At 41.5% G+C, this 23,179-nt stretch overlaps 1 protein-coding gene across 5 annotated transcripts in view; it reads right to left on the bottom strand.

Annotated features, from left to right (window-relative positions):
* Positions 1–23,179, bottom strand: part of Galk2 (galactokinase 2) — a 118,169-nt gene that overhangs the window by 17,205 nt on the left and 77,785 nt on the right. For all 5 annotated transcript variants that reach the window (XM_075962040.1, XM_075962041.1, XM_075962042.1 and 2 more), the window contains one exon: positions 7,948–8,158. In XM_075962040.1, coding sequence (XP_075818155.1) covers positions 7,948–8,158 — 211 coding nt within the window. The remainder of the gene's footprint in view (positions 1–7,947; positions 8,159–23,179) is intronic.

The raw sequence follows: 23,179 nt of genomic DNA, 5'->3' as shown, positions 1-23,179 counted from the left end.
AAGTTCAGAAGCAGATGCTACAAACGGCTTCAGGGTCCTCTCCAGGCCCTGTGCTTCTCATCTAGCAAAGTTGTAATTCCCTATTCTGAGGCATCGACTCTGCACCATTGAAGCATATAATGGAAAAACACTATATAATCCCCATTGAAGTTAGACTGTGGTTTCAGATTTATTTTCCTAGTAATGATATTCACATTTTTCATAAATGTGAAATTTACGAAATGGCCAAAGCCACACAAAATAGACTGCTGTTTTCAGTCACATTAGTACCCCATTCCCATGCTGCAAAGACTAAATTAAATTAGCATTTTACATTTAAAGAGAAAAAGATATTTAACTACCTGCTTTTAAAAAGTAAAAACCAGCAGTGAAGAACAGTGTATATGCACTTCAAGAAAATCCCCACTAATCTGTGGAAAACTACATGCCATGTGGCATCTGCGAATAGCTTACAATCCACAGCATAAAGCCTTTGTCTGTGCTGAGTAACAACCCGCCAGCACGGGGCTTCAGCCGACATCGCTGCCAGCCTCCTCCTCTGCCTTCAAGTTTTGCTCCAGTCACCCTCGACCTGTGTGTGACATTGGAGCAACATGACAAGACAGACCCCTCTTTTCCTCTCCAATGCAGCCTTTGGATTCTCCCTGTGGCAGGTCCGGACACTGTGTCACCTCCCACCTGCTCTCCTCTCAGCTCTCAGGAGCCTACTTCCCTTTTTGATGATTTCACGCTATGAAATTCTAGTATGTTGTCCACTGTCCACCAAATGAGGGCCTCAGTGCATGTCTTTTGTCACCTCTACCACTTCCCACCGATCTGAAGTGTTCTGTCAACTGTCCGGAGCCTGAGAGGAGTTCCAGCATCTGTCTCCCACACACTCATTCTGCAAACATTGCTCCTGGTTCAGGATCAGCCCAAATACCAGCTTGCATGGAGCTCACGAAGAAAGTAAGGGTCAGAGGGTCTCTAGCCTCTCTGCACCTCCTTGGTGTCACGCTGTCCTTTCAATCTGAGGCCACCACGCTGATCCAGGAGGGAAGGGGCTGAGACTTTGTCCTTCAGAACCTACTCAAATCCAGCAAAATTTCAACAAATACCATGGTGTTCCTGCTCATTTGAAGCTGTTCCTTCGATGGGCCACATTTAATGCTTTTGTCGTTTTCTTGGAAAAAAAGTGCCTCCCCACTAACTTCCCAGAATTTTGCTACAATTTAGTTCTTGGAAAAGTGAAAGACACCAATTGAAAAGGAGCAGAGGGAATCAAGGAGACGCCGACAACACGGAGCTAAAAGAGGGACTGAGGAACAATGTCCCATTTGCCTATAGCCAGCCTGTCCTTCTATTTTGTTAAAAATAAAAACAAGATTACCGTGTTAGTTTTGTTCAGCTAATTAATAGAAAGGAATCACAGGAGGGAAATGTAAGAGAATACAGATAAGAGAGAGACAGAGGGAAAAATCAGTGCTTATCTGAAGAGTAAATAGCATACTTCCATCAGGGTTGTTGCTGTTGTCTGTCCACAAGATCCTGATCCAAATGAGCGTTGCGGCGGCAGCTCTGACTGAGGTGTGCAGCTCAGCACAGAGCCTAACAGCCCCTCGGCTGAAAACTTGTTGAATGGAGAAATAGAAATCACTTCTAAGTGTCTAGTCCTTTATCCCCAATCTAGATCTAAAGGCTCAGGGGTGGGTACCACGACGGCTGCAGCAGCACGGATGCTGACGCTGGGTGCTGGGCACCTAGAATGAGTGCCCCCCACATGCTCCATGAGGCCCCTGTCTGAACTTCCTCCCAGCAAATCTGAAAGACATTAGACCAGGCTGTGTAGAGTTTGTGCTCAAAGACATACATCCACATTCTACCTGAACTTTCCAAATTACAGGAGACATTTGAAAGACAAAAATGATTCACTTTTAGCAACAGCTGGTGAGATCCCCTATGGTCTAGGTGCTTACAATGTACCTGGTAAAATTCTGAAAGGGTGGGCAAGGACAGAGCACTTGGCACACCCAGGACCAAGGGGGAGGTGAGTACACACAACATGGCTGGCTGGTCTTACGTGCTTTCCACAGGAAAGTTCTGTGGACACCGACACAGCGCTTCCCTTTATCAGATTCTTTCTGATTTCCTGTGTCCCCCTTCATCTTCCTCCTCACTCTCTCCCTTCCCTTATAAAACACATAGCTCGCTGTTTGTTGTTAATCATATAATAGAATTCTATACTCTTTCTTCTGGCCACGTGTTATAATCTCTATGCAGGTAGTCTCTGTTCTTTGCTTGTTTCAGGACTGGTGGTTGACAGAACAAAGATAAACACTTGTCTCCTACTTCAATCTACCTGAAGATAATAACAACAACCTTCCTTAAAGGCGTATCTCTAAAACAAGCACAAACTTTTGCTGTGAATGGGGAGCAATGGCCTACATTTAAATATGGTTAGAATGGCCAGTGTCCATACAGACACAGCGAATTGTTGTTTTTCTGTTGACATTCAGGAAGAACCTATTAAAATGTCACCAGATCCACTCACAATATTCATATAGATGCAAATGGCATGAGGCTGAGAAACAGTTTTTACTAGAAAATTTTCTTTTGCTTAAGCTAAGCACCGTGAAAAATAGATAAAGCCATAGGAAGTGAACAGCTACATCCAAAGATGCTTTCCTGGACCATGCCCAGACTACCGGGATGATAGGCTACTGAAAAGATGCCACGTGAACTCCCCATGGCTAGAAGAAAGTCACAGGTTGTGGGGACTAAAAAGCCATTCATAAGCCAAGTGCAGAGAACTGTGCATGATAAAAAGAATTGCCACATCCCGGGGCCATTTCCAAACTCTCAACCCCACACTGAAAGAATATAGGATTTGGTCAGAGACTGGGATGGGGTGCACGCAGCCTCTGCTGGTTTCCCCGTCTGTGAAGCGAGGATTATCATTTATCTCACGGTGAAAATCCCAGCAGATGGCAGGTGTGATGAATATGAACCATAAAGGAAGTAGCCAGGCATCTTGTGGCATTAGTGAGTGTTTAGCTGTTGTTGCTGCTCATTGACACTGGAGTCCTCCTAAAGGGCCTCATGCCAGGTCCCTGTACGTGACGGAAAGTCGTTATTACTCCTTAGGATCACAAGCAAAGTGGGACATGCACACATTGAGGTGGTGTCCAGGTCAGCCAGGACACAGTCTGGACACTCCCAAAACAAGTGCTCCCAGGGGATTCTCCCTTTGGCAAACTCACCTCCAAGCTAACCAGCCCATTCTTACCTCAGGGCCTATCTTCTCCACAAATTTCTCTCTCCTGATGTGTATTATTGCCTCTGTCCTGTGCTTGGCAGTGTGCACATTGCTCCCAGCTTCTTGCATCTCTTCCCTTTTCATCACACCCCTAAGTAAGTAAGTGTGGCCTCTGAGCTTCCAGGACCCCGGCCCATGTAAGCATACACCTAAATAATCACTAGTGTATTCGGTGCCTAGCAGTAATTCTTTTTTTTTTTTTCTAGCAGTAATTCTTAACTCGCCCTAATAGTGTCCTAGGGTCAGTCTGCAGCCATTTCAAACACCTAAAGGATTTGAGGGTTTCCTTCAGACTGCCTGTCTAATTTTATCGGCTCTGCACCTTCCTCAGTCTAATGACTAGGAATCTGGAGAAAGAAAACAACAAGTGTGCGTGGCCTTTGGGGGTCGGACTAGGGTAGCAGAAGCTCTAAGCCAGTTTGCTGGAGAAATTAGTTTAAGTCAAAACTAGGCTTGTCAAAGTACGGGCGCCTCTGAGAAAGGGCAGGGCACCCTCAAGAGTCCTCTGCGAGGAGCAGCTGCCACCCTTGACTCCAATACAGTGACCTCAACAAGAGCCATATTCCAAATGGTTAAGAAAAAGACTTGTTTACAGCCTTAGATCAAAAAAACAAAACAAAACAAAACAAAACCAAGAACTCAGAAGGATACATCAAATAGATTTTTTAAAAAATTCAGGTCTTCAAAACTCACCTGGAAAACTAGGCAGAGTGAAATGACTAGATTTAGAAATTTAATCAAATAATACTAATCTGGATGAATCCAGAATCGAAGTGCTAACTTGTGCTCCTACTTTTAAAAATATTATTCAGTAAATAAAGGAGAAATTCCCTTGAGAATAATATAAGTACACAATGAATTAATTCATCCAACAGAGACTTAAGGGTATAAACAAAAACATTAGTAAATTATTAGTAAAAGTTATAGAAAAGAGTACATAAAGACAGAGGAACAGTTAGTTTGGATAAAGGTACAATGAAATACGCTTCATTTTTATAAAAAAATGTTTTTCTTTAAGAGAAAACTTTATTTAAATAATATTACTTAATGTATTTTCCAAGGAGTTCTGGGAAATTAACTTATTCCAGACAATGGTCAAAGAAGGCGAAGAGGAATGACAGGTAGACCTAGAAGGAGAAAACAATACAGAGAAGGAGTTGAGGTCAGGGGAGATGCCTAAAGGGAGAACACAGAGTTTAACGAGTTTCCAGAAAGGTTAACATTTCTTTTCAGAAAAAGAGGAATACCCATAAGAAAAATACGTTGTTTCAGAGTATAAGCCTGAAGGAAGACCTAGCTTCTGAGAAGTAAAGGCATGGACTAGCCCACATAACACTGACCTCATGGCTGTGCTCAGCTTCACAAGGTAGGTGGGACAGAAGGGACAAAGGTTACCATGAGATGAAGCACACTGAAGCAGCTGGAGAGTGGGGAGCCCGCAAGGCCTCTGAACCCTCAGGGAAACTCACCGTGGAAATTCAATGTGCCAAGAGCATTATTGACAGAATTTTCTCAGTGCCTATGACACCCTCACCTGCTCACCAGCAATGACCAAATCACACTAGTTCATTTAGACACATACCTGCTCTACATCTCTGTTCAGGCACTAGAAAAAAAAATGATGGAAAAAAATGAATTTGTCACCTTATCTCCCCAAACTATTCTCATATGGCATCCTAACTTCCCAAGCTGCCCATGCCATAGCTTAGCCTCCCTGCTGCCCCCTCCCCCATCTCCTGCCTGTCCTTCCTCCAACAACTCTAACTGGATGCTCCTTTGCAGTCTCGAGAGATTAACCCTCACCAATGCTTTATCTTTTCAGTGTAGAGCAGTAACCTGGTTTCTGAATGGGCACCATGCCAACAGATCTGCTGCCCTTCACCGCACACCGTGGCCCCGGCACACACTCTCCAATACTCAACCTGTGGAGCCCCCTTGTCTTTATTCAGCCTCTGTCTGCAGTGACCTAACACCCTCTTAGGCTGGGGGATCCACAGCTTTTCTACAGACCAGCTCAAATTCAAGTCTCCTTTTGCAGAACCAAAGCCACCCATCTCTCCCAGGCTCCCAGGACTCTTGATAAACACCCTGATTCTAGCCAGTACTTGCATTTGCCACATTGTTGTGTGGCACTTATCCCTATGAGATATTGAGACACGGGAAGGTAAAGACTTCACCCTATTACCCCAGCCTATCTGTCAAGTTAACTAGACAATGTTTTAGGTCAAAAGAGAAAGTCAGAGTCCCTGGACACCCTCCCTTCCAACGTTCTGCTCAATTTCTTCATTTAATAAACTTGACTTTGAATTAGTGTACACAACACTGAGCTACATTACCTTTCCTACACGTGTATCATGGTGCTTTATTCCCAACAACCCTCGCCACGCTCTCTTATCCCCCATCCCGCTGGTCCCTCTCCTCCCCTTCAATAGCCTCACTTCTGCTTTAGAGTTGCACATATTTATAAACCTAGATTCAACATACAAGAGCACACACATGCACACTGTCTTTAGGAAGGCTTTGGGGAGCTGTATGTAGCTGTATGTATCTGTCCTCAGTCTCTGTCTCCCTGCACAGCACTCGGTGGTGATATTTTGTTTGTGTTTTAACAAACAAAGCTTTCCTGAAGATCCAAGTGCAGAGCTAAGCCACTAGAGGCCAGGGAGATGGTGGCACACACCTTTAATCCCAGCACTTGGGAGACAGAGGCAGACAGATCTCTGTGAGTTCAAGGCCACCCTGGGCTACACGAGATTGATTCAGTCTAAAAGAGAAACCGAGTCAGGCAGTGGTGGCTCAAACCTTTAATCCCAGTATTTGGAAGTCACAGGCCTTTAATCCCTGCACTAGGGAAGTGGAGACAGGAAGAGATATGGCTGGACAGAGAGAGGAATATAGCACCGGAGGAGACAGGCACTCAGGCTGAGGATTCCTAGAGACAGGATGCCCCATTCGCTCTGAGGATTTCATAGAGGTAAGAACTAGTGGCTGGCTGCTCTGCTTCTCTGATCTTTCAGCATCAACCCCTGTTATCTAACTTGGGGTTTTTATTATTGAGATCATTTAGAATTCAAGCTAAAGCACTCTCCACTGTAGGCTTTAGTCCCAAAAGTGCTCCGCTTTCTCTGGCCTGAGCCCTTTCATGCCTCTGCACTGCACCTGCCGTCCTGTCTGCCTGGGACTCATCTGCTCCTTAACTCTTGGTGGCTGCTCCGTCCTTAGGAAAGCCAATGAGACTTCTCCTTCCTGGTCTCCCAGGGGATCTCAGTGACCACACGCATCTCTCCAGCACTGAGCTCTGTTCATGTATGGAGTACAGTTGCTCCTCTAAGGAGAACTTCCACTGTGCCTCTTTTCATGGCAAAACAGAGAAAACTTGAGTCAACTGCTTTTCTGGAACAAGAAAAGGGCCAATAGGAAATATCTCAGGTTTTGTGGGTTACTTAGTCTCTGTCACACTCAGCTCTTGTAGAACCGAAGAACCATAGCAAATAGATCGCTGTGGTCTAGCAAAAACTTCTTACAAAAACAGGTGGTGGGCTTGCTTTGGCCAGCAGTCGAGGGTGCTCACCCACTTCTAGGGTCTGGGTCTGAGCCTGAACTGAAATAGATACGAGAACATCAGAAACCAGAACTCAGCCCCTGTGCTCAAAGTATGCCCATATCTTGTCCCAAAGTTGTCATCAGCTGCAGTCTTAAAACATTACTTTGGAGCCAAGTCTTGTGGCACAGGCCAAAATCAGAAGACTGGGGCCAGAGATCCCAAATATTATGTAAGACAGCTTGGATTACATGGTGAGTTCAAGGCATGTCTGGGTAACTTAGTGAGATCCGGGCCTGGGGTGTAGGGTACCTGCTTACCATGCCTGAAGCCGTGGATCTGAGCCCTAGCACCACAACAATAGATAGGTAGAGAGGTAGACGGACAGACAGACAGAAGGAATGAATCACAATTCCATCGCAGATGATCTTTCGCCAGTTGTATAGCTGAACTGAATGGTACAGCGCAATGGGGGCTCTGAGGTTGATCTCTGCACCAAGCGCTTGCCTCCCTAACTTCCCATCATAGGAAATTAAGTCTCAATTAAATATCCAGGTTCTCGGCTTTCCACAAATAGAAACTCTGTCCTTTTAAGAGGATCAGCCACCCCAAAACTTCATGACAGGCCCTCGAAAATGTACCCCATCCTCATCTGTTACTGATACCATTAGATAAAAACAGCATCATTCAAAGGCAACCAGCAAAAAAATAGCAACCAGCCATTTTTGTATTTTGCAGGCTGCAAACTTCAACAGAAGCAGTGAAGCCCTTCTGGAGTTCCAGAGTAATAGTAGAGAAGCTACAAGTAATGCTGTAACCTAATCTTTTCATAGTAACAATATAACTGGAAAGCAAATAGGAAAACATAAATACAAAACGAGAAAATTTGAGAGTTGGGAGTCTCCTGAGACACAGAACATCTACCATATACTAGAAATGCTTGTTGATAAGTGAGCAGGCAGGAAGCTAAAGACCTAGACAACCAGTTAGCCAAAGCACACACATTCTCCAAGTTCCTTAAAACACAGTTTTAAATCTGTAATATCCAGGGCAAAGTTTGAATGCTTCCATCTGTGTATGGGCCATGCTATTCTTCCTCCAGCAGACTCACCATCTTGAGTATTTGGACTCAGGATTTGAGTACGGAGTTCCTCCACGCTAATCCCCAGGCACTTGCAGATCTCCTCCCTGCTGTAGGGTTCAGTGTGAAGCGCATCCTCTGTGACCAACAGCATTTCTTCCAGACTAATCCCCAGTTGGGTTTGCACTTCTTCTAGCCGTAGGACTTTATCCCATTGCAACCCTTTGTGTTTAGCAAGGACCTGCAAGTTCAAACCAAGAGAGAGGTTAAGCTTTACTTCAGAATTCAATATGCTCTATTTTAATTAGTCACATTCGACTTGATTTTTCTTCCCTTCAAACTATCCAAGTCTCCACTATTGCTTGGAAATGTATTGTAGACTCAGATGTTTGAAATTAAATATGCCTATAAGATAGTCTCTTAAAACACACACATAAGCCGGGCGATGGTGGCGCACGCCTTTAATCCCAGCACTCGGGAGGCAGAGGCAGGCGGATCTCTGTGAGTTCGAGACCAGCCTGGTCTAGAGAGCTAGTTCCAGGATAGGCTCCAAAGCCACTGAGAAACCCTGTCTCGAAAAAAAAAAACCACACACACACACACACATTGCAAATACATGCAGGTGCGTGTGCATACACACACACACACACACACACACTTCCTCTCCCTTGTTTTTGCCTGTCATCTCTGTCCCTTAGGGCAGTGGTTCTCAACCTGTGGGTCACAACTCCTTGGGGGCTGCAGTATGCTACATAGCAGATATTTATAATACAATTCATAAAAGTAGCAAAAATTCAGTTATAAAATAGCAATGAAATAATTTTATGGTTGGGGGTCACCACAACATGGGGAACTGTAGTAAAGGGCTGCAGCAGAATTATGAATGTTGAAAACCACACCTTAGAGCTATTCTTAAATATTTCACTCTCTTATCTCTATTTAGCCTATTTATACTTCATTCTTCTATATTAAGTCTGGAGAAAAGTATTCAAATCTTATTTGATCTTGGTCCTGAGTTGTATGATGTTGTCCTGACTCTTACTACAATATTTCTTGTTTATCATGGGAGTCTTCAAAATGGCTAATGAATTTAAATGCCTGAGTATTTAGAGTCAAGTTTCAGCATTAAATACAAATCTCATTGGTGACCCTATGAAAAATTCCTTCATTGGCTCCATGGTAGTAGTATATCTGCATGTTCCTCAAGAAAGGGCTTGGCTTGAGTTGCATCTTGAAGTAACCCCACAATCTGATGGAAGGCCAGAATAAAGCAAATCTTTCTAATCAGGTCCACTCCTGGGAGCCCTGATCCAGAATACAACTTATTTCATTCTCCTTCCTCAACTACCGAGAGCCCTTCACAGTTAAGAAAACGATAAAGGTTCTTCTCTTTCTGAGGTCTGAACAATTCATGATCTGGATGTGAAGACAGCAGGTAGAAAAAGAAAATAACCAGAGAGTAGGAAGTTAATTGTCAATAAAATGTGCTTTGAGTTTCTCTTCCATTGTATTGATTTGATTTTCTTTTTTTCTTTATTTAAAAAACTTCATTCATACAATATATTTTCATGTTTCCCCTCCTCAAACTCCTCCCATATCCTTCTCAGTTCCCTACCTCACTACCCACCTCATAATCTCTCTTTCAAAAAAGCACAAAACACAAAAATTAAAACCAGAACAAACAAAAAAATCAGCAAGACAAAAAATGCCAAAGCAAAACAAAAGCAAAATGAGACAAAAGCCTGCACAAAACCCATGGAATTTGTTTGTGTCAGCCAACAACTCCTGGCCACGGGGTCTGTCCTTGAATGTGATTCATACACTGAGACTGCACTGGAGAAAGCTGAGTTTCCCTTTGACAGTGGGTATTGACTGCAGATAGCGTCTTGGTTAGGAGTGGGAGCCCACATGCTGCCACAGTCTCAGTGAACTCATATGTGCATCCTTCCTGCTGCGACTGAAAAACACTGTTTCCTTTCTGTCATCCACCACCTCTGGTTCTTATGATCTTCCTGCCTCCTCTTCCACATAGATCTCAGAGCCTTGAGGAGAGAGGCTTGATGAAGACATTCCATTTAGTGCTGAGTATTCCAAAGTCTGCCACTCTCTGTCATTGTACAGTTGTGACTGTGTTAGTTCCCATCTACTGCAAGGAGAAACTTCTCTGGTGTGGACTGAGTAAAGCCCTGTAATTAGGAGTCATTTTATTACTGTGTTCCTTTAGCAGAGCAATAGCAGTAGGTATTTTCCCTAGGCCCATGACCTAGCTAATCTTGGGTTCTTGGCACTTTTAGCAGTGTCAGGGACAGATTCTATCTCATGAAACAGGCCTTAAATCCAAATTAAAAAAAAAAAAAAGACTGGTTGGTTAGTCCCATAACACTTTTGCCACATTACACCAGCATATACTCCAGGCAGGTCACTGTTGTTGTAACATTTGTGGCTGGGTGACATTGATGATTACCTTTCTCCTCTGGAAGTGTTCAGAGTGCCTTCTAGTACCAAGAAAGTTACTTAATAGGAGTGAAGCTTCTAGACGGGCACCAGCTCTACTTCTCCAAGAGTTCTATGACATAAGTAAGTGTCTTTGCAATGGGGCCTTACAATCAGGTTGTAGAGAGAAAGCAATAGCTTTGGTAATAGTCTATGATATTTGGGGAGGTTTCATGGTACCCTTTTGTTCGGTGACTCAACAAGATGCAACACATTCTTGGCATTGGGAGATTTATTTGGTGGCATAAAATGTCTATTTGAGGCTTTTCCACTCTTAATAGTTGGTGACTTATTTAGATTTCTTTGATATGTGTACATATATTAAGAACTTCTATGGTAGCAGATTTCCACATGATTTTTCAGATGTCCTTTGAGTGTCATCACTCCCCTTAGTCCCTTCTTGACCCCTTCTCGTCTGTTCCCTCCCTATTTAATCCTCCTATGGTTTTTCCTCTATCTCTCCAAAGCACTACACTCTACTTCCCCATCTTGGAAGAACCTCCCCTTCTCCCTGGTCTCTTGCCAGGTACCTGCCCTCTGTGTTTATTCAGATTGTAGCACATATTTTGAAAGCTAAAAGCTACCATCCACATATGAGAGAAAACCAAATATTTGTCTGCTGGATTCTGGGTTGCCACACTCAAGGTTATTTTTCTAGCTCAATCCATTTACCTGCAAATTTCATTTTCCTAAACAGTTGAATATTATTTGTATAAATGTACCATATTTTCAATATCCATTCATCAGTGGATGAACATCTGGGCCCTTTCCAATTTCTGGCTCTTATGAATAGATCAGCAATGAACACAGATAAGTCTCTGTAGTAGTATGTAGAGTTCTTTGTGTATATGCTCAAGAGTGGTACAGCTGGATCTTAAGATAGATCTGTTTTCAGCTTCCTAGGGAACTGCCACATTGATTTCCACATTGCCGTACAAGTTTGCGTTCCTGCCAGCAATGAATAAGTGTTTCTCTTTCCCTACAATCTTGACAGAATATGATGTCATTTATTTTATTGACCTTGGCCCTTCTGACTGGAGTAAGATAAAATCTCAAAGTAATTTTAATTTGCACTTCCCTAGTGGCTAAATATGCTGAACATTTCTTTAAGTGTTTCTCAGACATTTGTGTTTCATCTTATGAGAACTCTCTGCTTAGTTCTGTACCCCATTTTTAATTGGGCTATTTGTTTTCTTGATGCTCATTTTTTTTTATTCTGACTTTCCTCCTTTTGGACAAGATGCAGCAGGACTTACCAAAGTACGATTGTAACTTTTGTTAGGGTCACTCACTTCTGAAATGTGACTAGCTGAAGTTCTCAAACTTGCTAATCATCTTAACACACACACACACACTGGCTCATATACTGGAGAGGAATGACTTTAAAGGAGAACTGGGAACAGACAACACAATTGTTTTTCTGTTCAGTTATTTCACAGGACAGGGTATCGTTCTTTTCAGTGTTTGTTCCCATTTTCTCTCTATTAATTTTATTGAGTTTGTTCTTTGACAATTTTACACATGTATAAAATCCCTTCGGATCACTGGCCTCTCTAATCCCCTTCCCACCCTATTAAACTCCCATTCTCCCCACAAGTCCCTCTCCCATAATCATGGCTTTATTTTTTTCTTTTTGTTATTGTTTCATTTTGGTTTTGGTTTTGAGACTCAGAGGTTAACTAGTATCATCTGTGTGACCATGGGTTTGGAACTATTTCCTAGTGGGAGCCTCAGTGGGTACACACATGAATGACTTCCTCTTCAACAGAAACCATCAGTAGCCAATATTTTAGCCAGGAAGACAGGACGCTGTGAGTGCCTCCTAATCCATTACTAACTGTTGACAGACCCAGTCTTGTACAGGACTACTGCAGGCAACCATAGTTGCTATGAGGTTATGACTTTTTGAACTGTGTTATTCATGCCTAGAGGTAAAAATTTTACAGCCCTTCTTCTTATCTTCCAGCTCTTACACTCTTTCTACTTCCTGTTCTACAACAATCCCTAAGCCCTGCAAGTGTTGGTACAAATGTCCAGTTTAGAGCTGAATACTCAACTGTCACTCATTCTCAAAACCTTGAGCAACCCTGAGTCTCTGCATACACTGCAGAGAAGCTTCACTGTTTAAGGCTGGAACTAACATTTACTATAATTCCTTCAAATAATTTTTTTTGATTTTTCGAGTCAGGGTTTCTCCGTAGCTTTTGGTTCCTGTCCTGGAACTAGCTCTTGGAGACCAGGCTGGCCTCGAACTCACAGAGATCCGCCTGCCTCTGCCTCCTGAGTGCTGGGATTAAAGGCATGTGCCACCACCGCCCGGCATCAAATAAATTTTTAGAAGGCAACTTGGTACCATAACAATTTATCCAAACAACAGTAGTAAGTTCACATCTAAGGGCTGACTTCCTCAGCCACAGATATTTTTTTTTACCAGGTTTACAGCACCAGACATAAATTCATTCTTGTGACGCAGGCCTCAAATATAATCAGAGAATGATTGATTACTCCCCTAACAGTTGTGCCACTATTACGCCAGTGGGCACATTTTGCCTGACAGATTCAAGGAGTTCGCAGCTGGGCAACAAGACTGTTGATGCCTGTTCTCCTCCAGTAGCCTGTGGAGTAGCTTCCAGAACTATGAAAGTGAGGGAGGAAGCCTCAGGCTCAGTTATTTAACAACAAAGGACATGAAGTTGGGAGAAAGACAGGTTGGGGAGCACTAGGGATAATTGGAAGTAAGGAGTAGTAGATAGATATGAACAAAATACATTGTATCAGATATTCAAAGACTAAATTTAAAAATATTACTAAAAAAATTAGAGATGACAAGTGGCACATTCAATCAGCTAACTAGTAAGTAAAAAAGTAGAAAACATTTGACAAGTGTATTCCTCTGAAAAAGAGAGGAGTGGGAGAAGGGAGGGGAGAGCAAGAGGAGAGAAAGGGGAAAGAAAAGAATGAAGAGGAAAGGGCAGCAAAAGATAATTTCCTATGATAGTTCCCATCTCCATCTTTATTTGACCACTGATGTTCCACCTGGAAAAAAATATCCTGCTCTAGTGACTTGTGTGACCACTCTGCAAGGCATGTCTGCAGCCCATAGGCTACTTCCATCAGAAGCCTCCACATTGTTTTCCCCTGTATGCAGAGACACTAACATGAAGAGATGCAATTCACTCCTGCAATATCATACTTTTCTGTTAGCCCAATGTCCATTTCACTTTCAGCTAACGTCCTACAAAGCCAAGTCCGTGTGCATTTCAGCTAAAGAATAAAGTCTTCCACATGCTCATGACAACAGCTGCATACCCCAAGAGCTGCTGCATCGCTGTGAGGGAGCAGAACAGGAAAGCCACGTAAGCCCTTAGGAATTTGGCCCAGCATCAGAAAGATGAATTGCAGGTGAGGAGAGAGTGGGTGAGATCACTTGCTCAGAGACAGAACCTAATGAGGGAGTTTGTCACTGCTGGTACACTGCTGGTACTTCATGGCTGGCACACCTCACATCTGGGAAGCAGGGTCAGGAGTTAGGGCTACAAGCCACTCCCTCCCAGCTTCCTGCTAAGCAGCATGGAGAAGTTTAGAGACAGCAGTTCTTCAACATTCGTCACTTCCTTTTCACCCCAGCCAGTATGAAGCACTCACATCAGACACCCCTTCAGGAAGGGACCTGAGCTCTGGTCCATGCTCTACAGACTTTAAAGTAGACAACAGTGCATTGTCCACAGTGATGGAAAGGTAGGGGTTAACAGGTTAGGACCCTGCATTAGTTAAGTTTCTCTCTAAGCAGGCCCTGAGGGAAGACAATGAGGGACAGAATTTGTGAAGTAAGTTAGCCTAAGTCTCAATAGAGAATTATAAAGTAACACAGGAAGAGATGCCAGTAGGAAGGGCACTGACATGGACAGGTAAAACTGACCCTGCTGGTCTTTAAAGATGAATATGTATACCTTCAGCTGCATCTTCACATAAAACCAAGACAAATAGGTATTCACCACCAAATCACAATCATCACTCATTGGGCTGTTCTCAAGAACTCCCTCATACTTAAAGGGTGTCCTGGATACAAACTAAAATACTAATCACTCTTCCACATCAAGGAAACACTCTTGCTGGCAATGGCCAGGGATCCAACAAAAGGGCATGGTACTGAAAGGATATGGACCTTCGGGGCAGGGCTTTTGGAATCCACTTCTCTGGCTTCCTTACAACAATTAGTAGCACTAACTAGTCAGTGAAAAAGGTATCCAGCTTTCTCACCAGGCGAATGTCCTAGTCAGCTTTCTGTTGCAGTGACCAGACCATGACCAGAACCAGTTTGGGGAGAAGAGGGTTTATTTTCACACAGAGTTTACAGCCCATCATTGAGAGAAGCCAGTACAGGGACTCAAGATAGCTACATGAAGGCAGGAACTATGCTTACCAACTGACTTTCCATGACCTGCTCAGCTTGCTATCTGATACAATCCAGGATCAGCTGCCTAGGAATGTTACCATCCCAGTGGGGTAGGTCCTCTTACATCAATCATTAACCAAGAAAATGCCCCAAAATGTGGCCACTGGCCAATCCTATGAGGCAATTCCTTAACTGGGGTTCCCTTTTGCCAGGAGATTTCAGTTTGTATCAAGATGACAAAAAATCTTCTCCACCCACGTGGGGGCTAACTCTAGTCCTAGGAGACTGATCTAGTCCTACTCCTTCTTACCTCTGTGGACACCAGGCATGCACACGGTACACAGATTATACATGCAGGCAAAAACTCATGCACATAAAATACAAACTTTAACAAAAACTTTTAAGCAAACAATAGAACTATCATGTAATCCAGCCAACCATTCCTGACCACATACACAAAGGACTATAGAGACATTTACACATCGATGTTTACTGCTGCACTAGTCACAATAACTAAGAAATGAACCAAGCCAACATGTCCATCAGTAGATGGATGGATAAGGAAATGTAGGACATACGTGCAATGGCCTTTTCTTCAATCATAAAGAAAAATGAAATCTCAACATTGATAGGGACAGTTTAGATTGGATGATCACATGTTGGCACAATGTTGTCCAGCAGCTTTGAATGCTTGAGATAGGGTTGAAGAATCATTTACTACTAAAATTATACAAGGCCCAAAAGAAGTTTTCACTGATTTGTTTACAAAGACTGACTTCAGCTGTTAATAGAATAATATCAGATCCAGAAGTTAGATAAATATTAATTAAATCTTTGACTTTTGAAAGCATTAATTCAGAATTCAAAAGGGTGAATAGGTATTTAAAGGCCACATCAGCACCAATAGATGAATGGATCAGAAATAAGGCTGATATTGTGTCTCATACTTATGCTGCCTTGACAAAAGTAATTTCTAAAAATCTTAAGAAAAATCAAAATGTCAGATGTTTTAATTGTGGTAAACAAAGCATTTGAAGAGGAATTGTAGGCAAGATGTTCCTAGAAACAATTTTTTTTTCAGAGATAATCCAAACAGAAGGACCCAACCTTCTGGAGTATACAGAAGCTGTGGCACAAACCAGTACTTGACTAATAAATGCAAATCAACAAGCAAAAGGCAAGGCAACCCTTTATGACTATCAGGAAATGCCCTAGGGGGCCTCTCACAAGCCCCAATGTCAAATTTGTTTCAATCATTCCCTGTCAGCATTGGGGAAACTCTTCCACAGAGCATTAAAAGACTCAATACCTGTTGTTAAAAACCACACTGCTCTGGATGTGGTCAAAGATAGAACAACTTCTATAGATACAATAAGAAGTTCAGGAGAGACCAGAAAACAATTATTTTGGCAATCTGCTATAAATGAGACCAAAGCTAAAAACACATATAAATGGCATTGAAATTGAGGGCTTGGTAGACACAGATGCAAATCTAACAATAATTTCACCAAAAATTAATTTCATCCAGATTAGCCTCTTCAGGAGGTAAATGTTCAACTTCTTGGATTTGGAACTTTATCTCAGGTAAAACAAAGTGTAAGATGGGTCAAACACATAGGCCCAAAGTATAAACAGAAAAACTGAAACCATATATGACTAATACAACAATGAATTTATGGAGATGTGATTTGTTGTAGCAATGAAAAACACAGATCAACATTCCTCCAATCTCAGAAATATACTGTAAAATAAAGAATGCTTCAGGACAACAGTCACAGACTGTTCAGGTTGTACATAAGCAGGACACACCAGCTGATGATCTTTCAAAGTCACCAAGTTACCCTTAAAATGGCTAACTGACAAACGACTGGGTGGAATTACCTTTGACATCAGGAAAATTAGAGGCATTAGTACAACTGGCACAGGAGCAGCTAAATGTTCAACATACTGAAGAATCTACCAGTCCTTGAATTCCTCTGTATTTGTCATTAAAAAGAAATCTGGAAAATGAAGAATGTTAGCAGATTTAAGAGCCATACCTAAGGTAATTCAGCCAACAGGCTCTTTTCAGTCTGTAATTCCCTTGCCTCTTCCAATTCCTAAAGGATGGTCTATTAGATAGTGATTGATTTAAAAGATTGGTTTTTTTTTTTACTATATCTTTACAGGAGCAAGATAGAGAAAAATTTGCCTTAACAGTGCCTACTTATGATGTAGGAAGGTCATTGGTTAAATTAAAAGAAACTGCTTGGCTCTCATTGGTTAGGAGATAGGTGGGAGGAGTAAACAGAACAAAACGCTGGGAGGAAGAGGAAGTGAGGGCAGACTCGACAGCTCTCCTCTCGGGAGCAGACGCCTTCAGGAGAGACGCCATGCCCCGCTCCCGGGCAGACACACGCAATGAAGCTCCAACCCAGGATGGACTTAGACTAGAATCTTCCCGGTAAGACCGGTGCTATACAGATGATAAGAAATGGGCTAGTCCAGGTGGGAGAGTTAGCCTAGAAGAGGCTGGGTAGAAATGAGCCAGGCGGTGTTTAAATGAATACAGTGTCTGTGTAATTATTTCGGGTAAAGCTAGCCGGGCAGGCGGCTGGGGTGTTGGGGACGCAGCCCCGCCGCGCCCCTATTACTACATACTTATCATAATCTCCAGCCTGTTAAAAGACATCATGGGAAAATTCTTCCACAAAGGATGTTAAACAGCCCTGGCTTACGTCAATATTGTGTACAACAGCCATTGGAAATAACTCGTAAAAAATCCCCTCAATCTATAGTTTACCATTATATGGATGATATCTTACTAGCTAATTCAGATACAGATACCTTAGGAAAGAAAAAATGTTTGAAAATGAAAATTTGCCTTGTTGGGGATTACAAATTGCTCCTAAAAAAAATTGAAAGAGGAGATTCTATTAATTACCTAGGATATAAGATAGGTTTACAAAAAATTAAACCACAGAAGGTACAAATCAAGAGAGACCAATTATGAGCTCTTAATGATTTTTGAAAACTGCTGGGAGATATCAGTTGGCTCTGGCCCACAACTGGGTTAACAACTCAAGAGCTAAGTAATTTACTTCAAACCTTATAAGGTGATAAGGACTTAAATAGTCCAAGAAAATGATTAACTGAGCCTAATAGAGAATTGGCTTTGGTAGAAAAGAAACTACAGGATGCACATGTGGATCGTTTGGATCCAGAGTTTGATTGTGTCCTGGTCATACTACCTTATACTCATTCTCCTACAAAAATTCATATGCAGAGAAAAGATGTTTTAGAATGAGTATTTTTTGCCACGCAAACAGAGTAAAAATTAAAGACCAATGTAGAGAAGGGTTCTAAATTGATTCTGAAGTGAAAAGTAAGACTTCTTCAATTAACAGGAATAGACCCAACAAAAATTGTAGTACCTTTTACTAATGTTGAAATTGCTTCATTATGGGCAGAAAATAAACATTGGCAAAGAACTTGCTGTAATTTCTTGGGAGAAATAGCAACAAATATCCCTAAAGCATGAGATTTCAGTTTATAAAAAGAACTAATTAGATTCTTCCACACATTGTACAAGAAATACCAATTTTGGGAGCCCCTACATTCTATTCTGATGCAAATAATCAGGAGAGGTAGGCTGTAAATCAGTAAATTTAAGTAAAGTGGCTCAGAGCACTTATGATTATGTTCAAAAATCAGAATTAAATGCTATTCTCATGATATTATCAGATTTTCCAGAACCTCTTAATGTAGATACTGACTCTCAATATGCAGAAAGAGTTGTTTTACATATTGAACTGCTGAACTTATTCCAGATGATTCAGAATTAACTTTGTTTTTTATTTAATTACAAAAAATAATCAGAAATAGAAATAATCCCTTATATACAATGTGGGATTCCCTCTAGCACTTCCTATTTGCTCACGTAATATTATTTTACTTCCTGTTTGCTCAAGTAATATTATTTCCCTTCTCAGGTCTTTGATGGGGTTGAAGACTAGATAATCGTAGTTACTTTCCTCTCATGACTTAGCCAAGCCATTTCTAATATAAGACTTAGACTCCTTAGGATAGAATAACTATTGAAACATTTAGCATATGTTTCTTGCTTTATGTTGTTCGTGCTGGTTGTAATTCTAATTTTTATACTTGATATTTGTTCATATTGTATATAGTTTTGTATTAGGCTTAGAACTCTCTTATTTAGACAAAAGGGGAGGTGCTGTGGGGACTCCTTCAGCAGAACTCCCTTAAGGTACTGGTGGGCATGACCTTATGCACTATATATCCAGATATAAAAGTGTGTGTGGATCCCTTGGCTGCTGGATTTGGTTCCAGTTCCCTGTGCATTCAGAGGACTGTAAATCGCTACTCTTACTGTGAGTTTATCCCCTAATAAATTCTGTGAGTTTAACCCCTAATAATTAGGCTTAATCTAGATTCCTGTATATGATTTTGGGCTTGAGTCTGAAGCAGGTAACATGGAACTAAGTTTGTGTGCCACAAATGTTAACAGATTGTGGTCCTTTAACCTCTCTGATATCTGCTGCATATAATATTTAAAATGTTTAAGTTTCCTACAGTAAACTGTGACCATTCCTGACCTTTGAAGTCTCCAAAAGAATGTTGGGGCCCCACAACAATGAATCCATCTGGATTGTGGTAATGCCCCTAAGCTGACAAACACCACCCAAAGATCATCTTTTGAACTATAAACTGCTCAGGACAGTTTCAAAGCAGTTAGCTGAGATGTTCCAGGCTCATAGACTACTCCAGTCAGGACTTCAGATAAGCCTTGTACTCTCCCAAGATTGGACAACATCTATCTCTCCTAGAACTTGACCTTTATCTCAATTTTTCCAGGGTCTCCTAAAGATGCCATCACCCAGAGACAACAAGAAGTAATTTTAAGAACACAACACCCACATTTCCAAGAGGTGAGGTAGGTAGGTTTTTGGTTATTCAATGAATGTTTGTCATCATTTATGGGGGTTGGTTACAAGTTCTTACTGGCCACAGTCAGGGAGGAAACTAAGCAAAGGAAATTAGATTCAGGGATCTCATTTGAAAAGAAAAAGGGGAGATGTAGATATAATAGGATAAAAGAGTGGATTGTTGAATCTACTTTCAATCTAAAAAAAGCAAATACTAGTCTCAAATATTTTACATTGTTATAGATTTTTGTATATTGATACAAATCTAAGGTTATTTTTGTTATACTATATATATATATATGTTTCTACTCTTAGTTCAGATATTTTTGTATATTGATACAAATTTAAGGTTATTTTGTTATACTGCAGCATATGTTTCTATTTCTTGATTGAGGTATTATGCCTAGAAACTCATTCAAAAATATAATGTAAAGTTCTAGTACTTGAAAGCTACTTAGGATAATAAAGAAATACAGGTTAGTAGTTAGTCATCTATAACAATCAAACTTACAGTCATGTTAAGTATGTTTTGAAGGTCAATAAGAGACATATTTTAAATACACGGTCTTCAAAAACTTCACAGACCTACTGAATATAGCATTTTAATGTCTTAATAATAAGTCTTTTCATGACAAGGAGACATGTCTGCTCCTGGAAGCACCAATTTACTTCAAAATATGGTGACAGGTATTGAAGAATCTCCAAATAGAGCTTGCTTTCACTTATGGCATAGTTAGCTGATGGGCAAAGAAACTGTCCTTGCCTTGACTGCTGACAATAAGCTGTCCAAATTGGACAAGCAGGACACACAAAAAAAGCAATGTTAAACTTTGCCAAAACAAGGAAGACAGTCCTTCAAAATTCCCACTTTACGGAAAAGTCTGTCAGATATTTTAGGCCCATAGGTCAAAGATGAATGCCCCAGTGTTACAGAGGAACTTTGGGGTGACTGTCCAGGCAAATGTCTCTGTTGTTTCTTAAGTTTTAGAAATTGCTTGCTTTGCACTTACTGTTACTAAGATGACATTATATACTTCTTGCGTCTCTGAAGGGGTTGAAGATTAGGTAGTTACAGTTACAGTTTTCTTAGTTATGATAGAAAACAAATTAGGTACAAAACTTTGGACTCACAAAGATAGGATAGATAATAGAGTATTTTCTCTGAATTTGCCAAATACTAAGAAACTGGACATTGTGAATGTATTTTTTACTTCATAATTGTTCTTAGTGTATATAGTTTTACTATGTCAGAGTTAAAACCTTTCCTTTTTCTTTACACAAAAAGGGGGAAATGTTGCAGAATTGTTCATATGGCCATTCCACTATGCCAATAAAGCCACCTTGAATCAAAGGATGGTGTCAGTGATTTGCTGACTGGGATCAGCCATAGAGTTTCTGGAGGACCGAGGAGGTCTTCTAAAAAGGGACAGGAAGAGAGAAGAGGGCTGGGGAGCAGAGGGAGTCCAGGGCTGGTGGATTGGGAAAAATGCAGAGAGAAAGTCAGGCAATCAACTCTCTGCTGTCCCTTGGATTTATCAGGTCTTTATCTCAATTTCTGACTCCTGAATTTTTATTATACTGAAACAATTTAGGTAATTGTTTCAAAAAAGTCAATCATAGAAATTCTTGTATCCAAATCCTTTCTTAGCTTAGTGGTAGTTTTTCTATTATATCTTTTTGTTGCTGCCTTTTCTTTGTTTTTGTTTTGAGACAGGATATTACTAGGTAGCCCTGGCCATCCTTCTACTTCATCCCCCCAGAACTGGGATTACAATTGTATACCACCACCACACCTGACTGCATCTCTCCCTTTGTATCTCATCCCTCTGATGCTCTACAGTCCCCTCCTCTTCAACCAAATGATATGTTTCTGCTATCAATGAAATATTTCCTCAAAGCCCCTGCTAACATCTTTGCTACTTCGTGCAAGGCCAGCACAGTATTGAGGGCTCTGCCGTTCTCCAGCTCCATTGCCCAGACCACCCCTCGTCCCTCTGCCTCTTGCCTGTAGTTTGAACTCTCTGTGCTAACAACGACACTCACTAGAGCCCTGGCAGAGCGTGCTCTCCTGAACACATAGAATGGGTGAGATTGACCACAGTCTTGAATATCTGGGTTTTCTGCTCAAATTCAAGGAAATTGTCAAAGCCCTGAGAACACTGTGCCAAATTCTCTGCACATCCTACCACCAGCCAAAGAGCTAGTTCCATACTGACCACAGAGTGACAGGGGCTGAAGAGTGTGGGTAAGTGATGGCTCCCAGCCAGTCAGGCCCTCCAAAGACTCACTTTTCTTGAAGAGTCATGAAAACGCTCTACTTCGCTGCTTCCCATGTTGCCACAAGGGTTACGGATGTGTAGAAAGCAACACTAGAACTTCCCCTCCCAATGTGACTTCTCATAACGCCGACTATTGGCGTCACATATTTTATCCGTCAATATAACAGGCGTACAAAATTTCTGGAAAAGTTTAGGGCATGAAATATGTATAAAATATGAAGAATTTTGTGCCCACTAAAGATTCCTGGTCACTTTGTTAATTTAAAAACATAAAAATGTGCTTCACTTAAAAGCATTCATTTACGCAAGCAATAGTTATAAATCTCTATTGAGTTTCCTATGAATGTTTTCAATTTTAGTTCAAATGCTCTACAAGACTCTAACTTTTAATGAATCTAAATCAATTAGTTTTTAAAAGTTGATGGCGAGAAAGAGAGGGAGAAAAACTGAGAGCAGGAGGTGCTGTCGATACTAAAGCAAAATGAATAAAAATCACCCTCACGAGTTAGCTGCACTTCCCTGTGATAACTGGTATGGAACAAACTCAGATTCACAAGGGTATTTTAGAAAGGCGAGACATGAGGGGAGTGTGTGCTGGCCATCTCAACAGCTCTGTGGATTTCTGTCTTGTGTGTTATTTTCCAGACTCTCCTGGTTACTCATTCTCCACTCACGCTGAAAGCAGGTCCATCCAGGCTAAATAAGCATCATTGCCATTTTTTTACTGAGAGTCTACTTCCTTATTTAATGAAACCATTTCCAAATAAAAATGAAATTCATGGGGGCTGGAGAGATGGCTCAGTGGTTGGGAGCATTGCCTGCTCTTCCAAAGGTCCTGAGTTCAATTCCCAGCAACCACATGGTGGCTCACAACCATCTGTAGTGAGGTCTGGTGCCCTCTTCTGGCCTGCAGACATGCACACAGACAGAATATTGTATACATAATAAATAAATAAATATTTAAAAAAAAATGAAATTCATTCATGTGTTGCCAACAATGGAAGAGGGAGCCCATACTGTAAGCCACGTTTAACAGACCTTCAGCTTGTGTCCCTAAGCCACACCCCTGCGTGTGGTCTCTTCATGACCTTTTCCAGAAGCTTAGACTTAGACTCTAACAGTCAGAGACATGGGGTTACAGAACACCCTCCCCTGTGATGAAGACT

Source organism: Microtus pennsylvanicus, chromosome 2 (assembly GCF_037038515.1).
Source record: "Microtus pennsylvanicus isolate mMicPen1 chromosome 2, mMicPen1.hap1, whole genome shotgun sequence".
Classification (NCBI taxonomy): domain Eukaryota; kingdom Metazoa; phylum Chordata; class Mammalia; order Rodentia; family Cricetidae; genus Microtus; species Microtus pennsylvanicus.
This window is presented reverse-complemented; position numbering and strand designations above follow the sequence as displayed.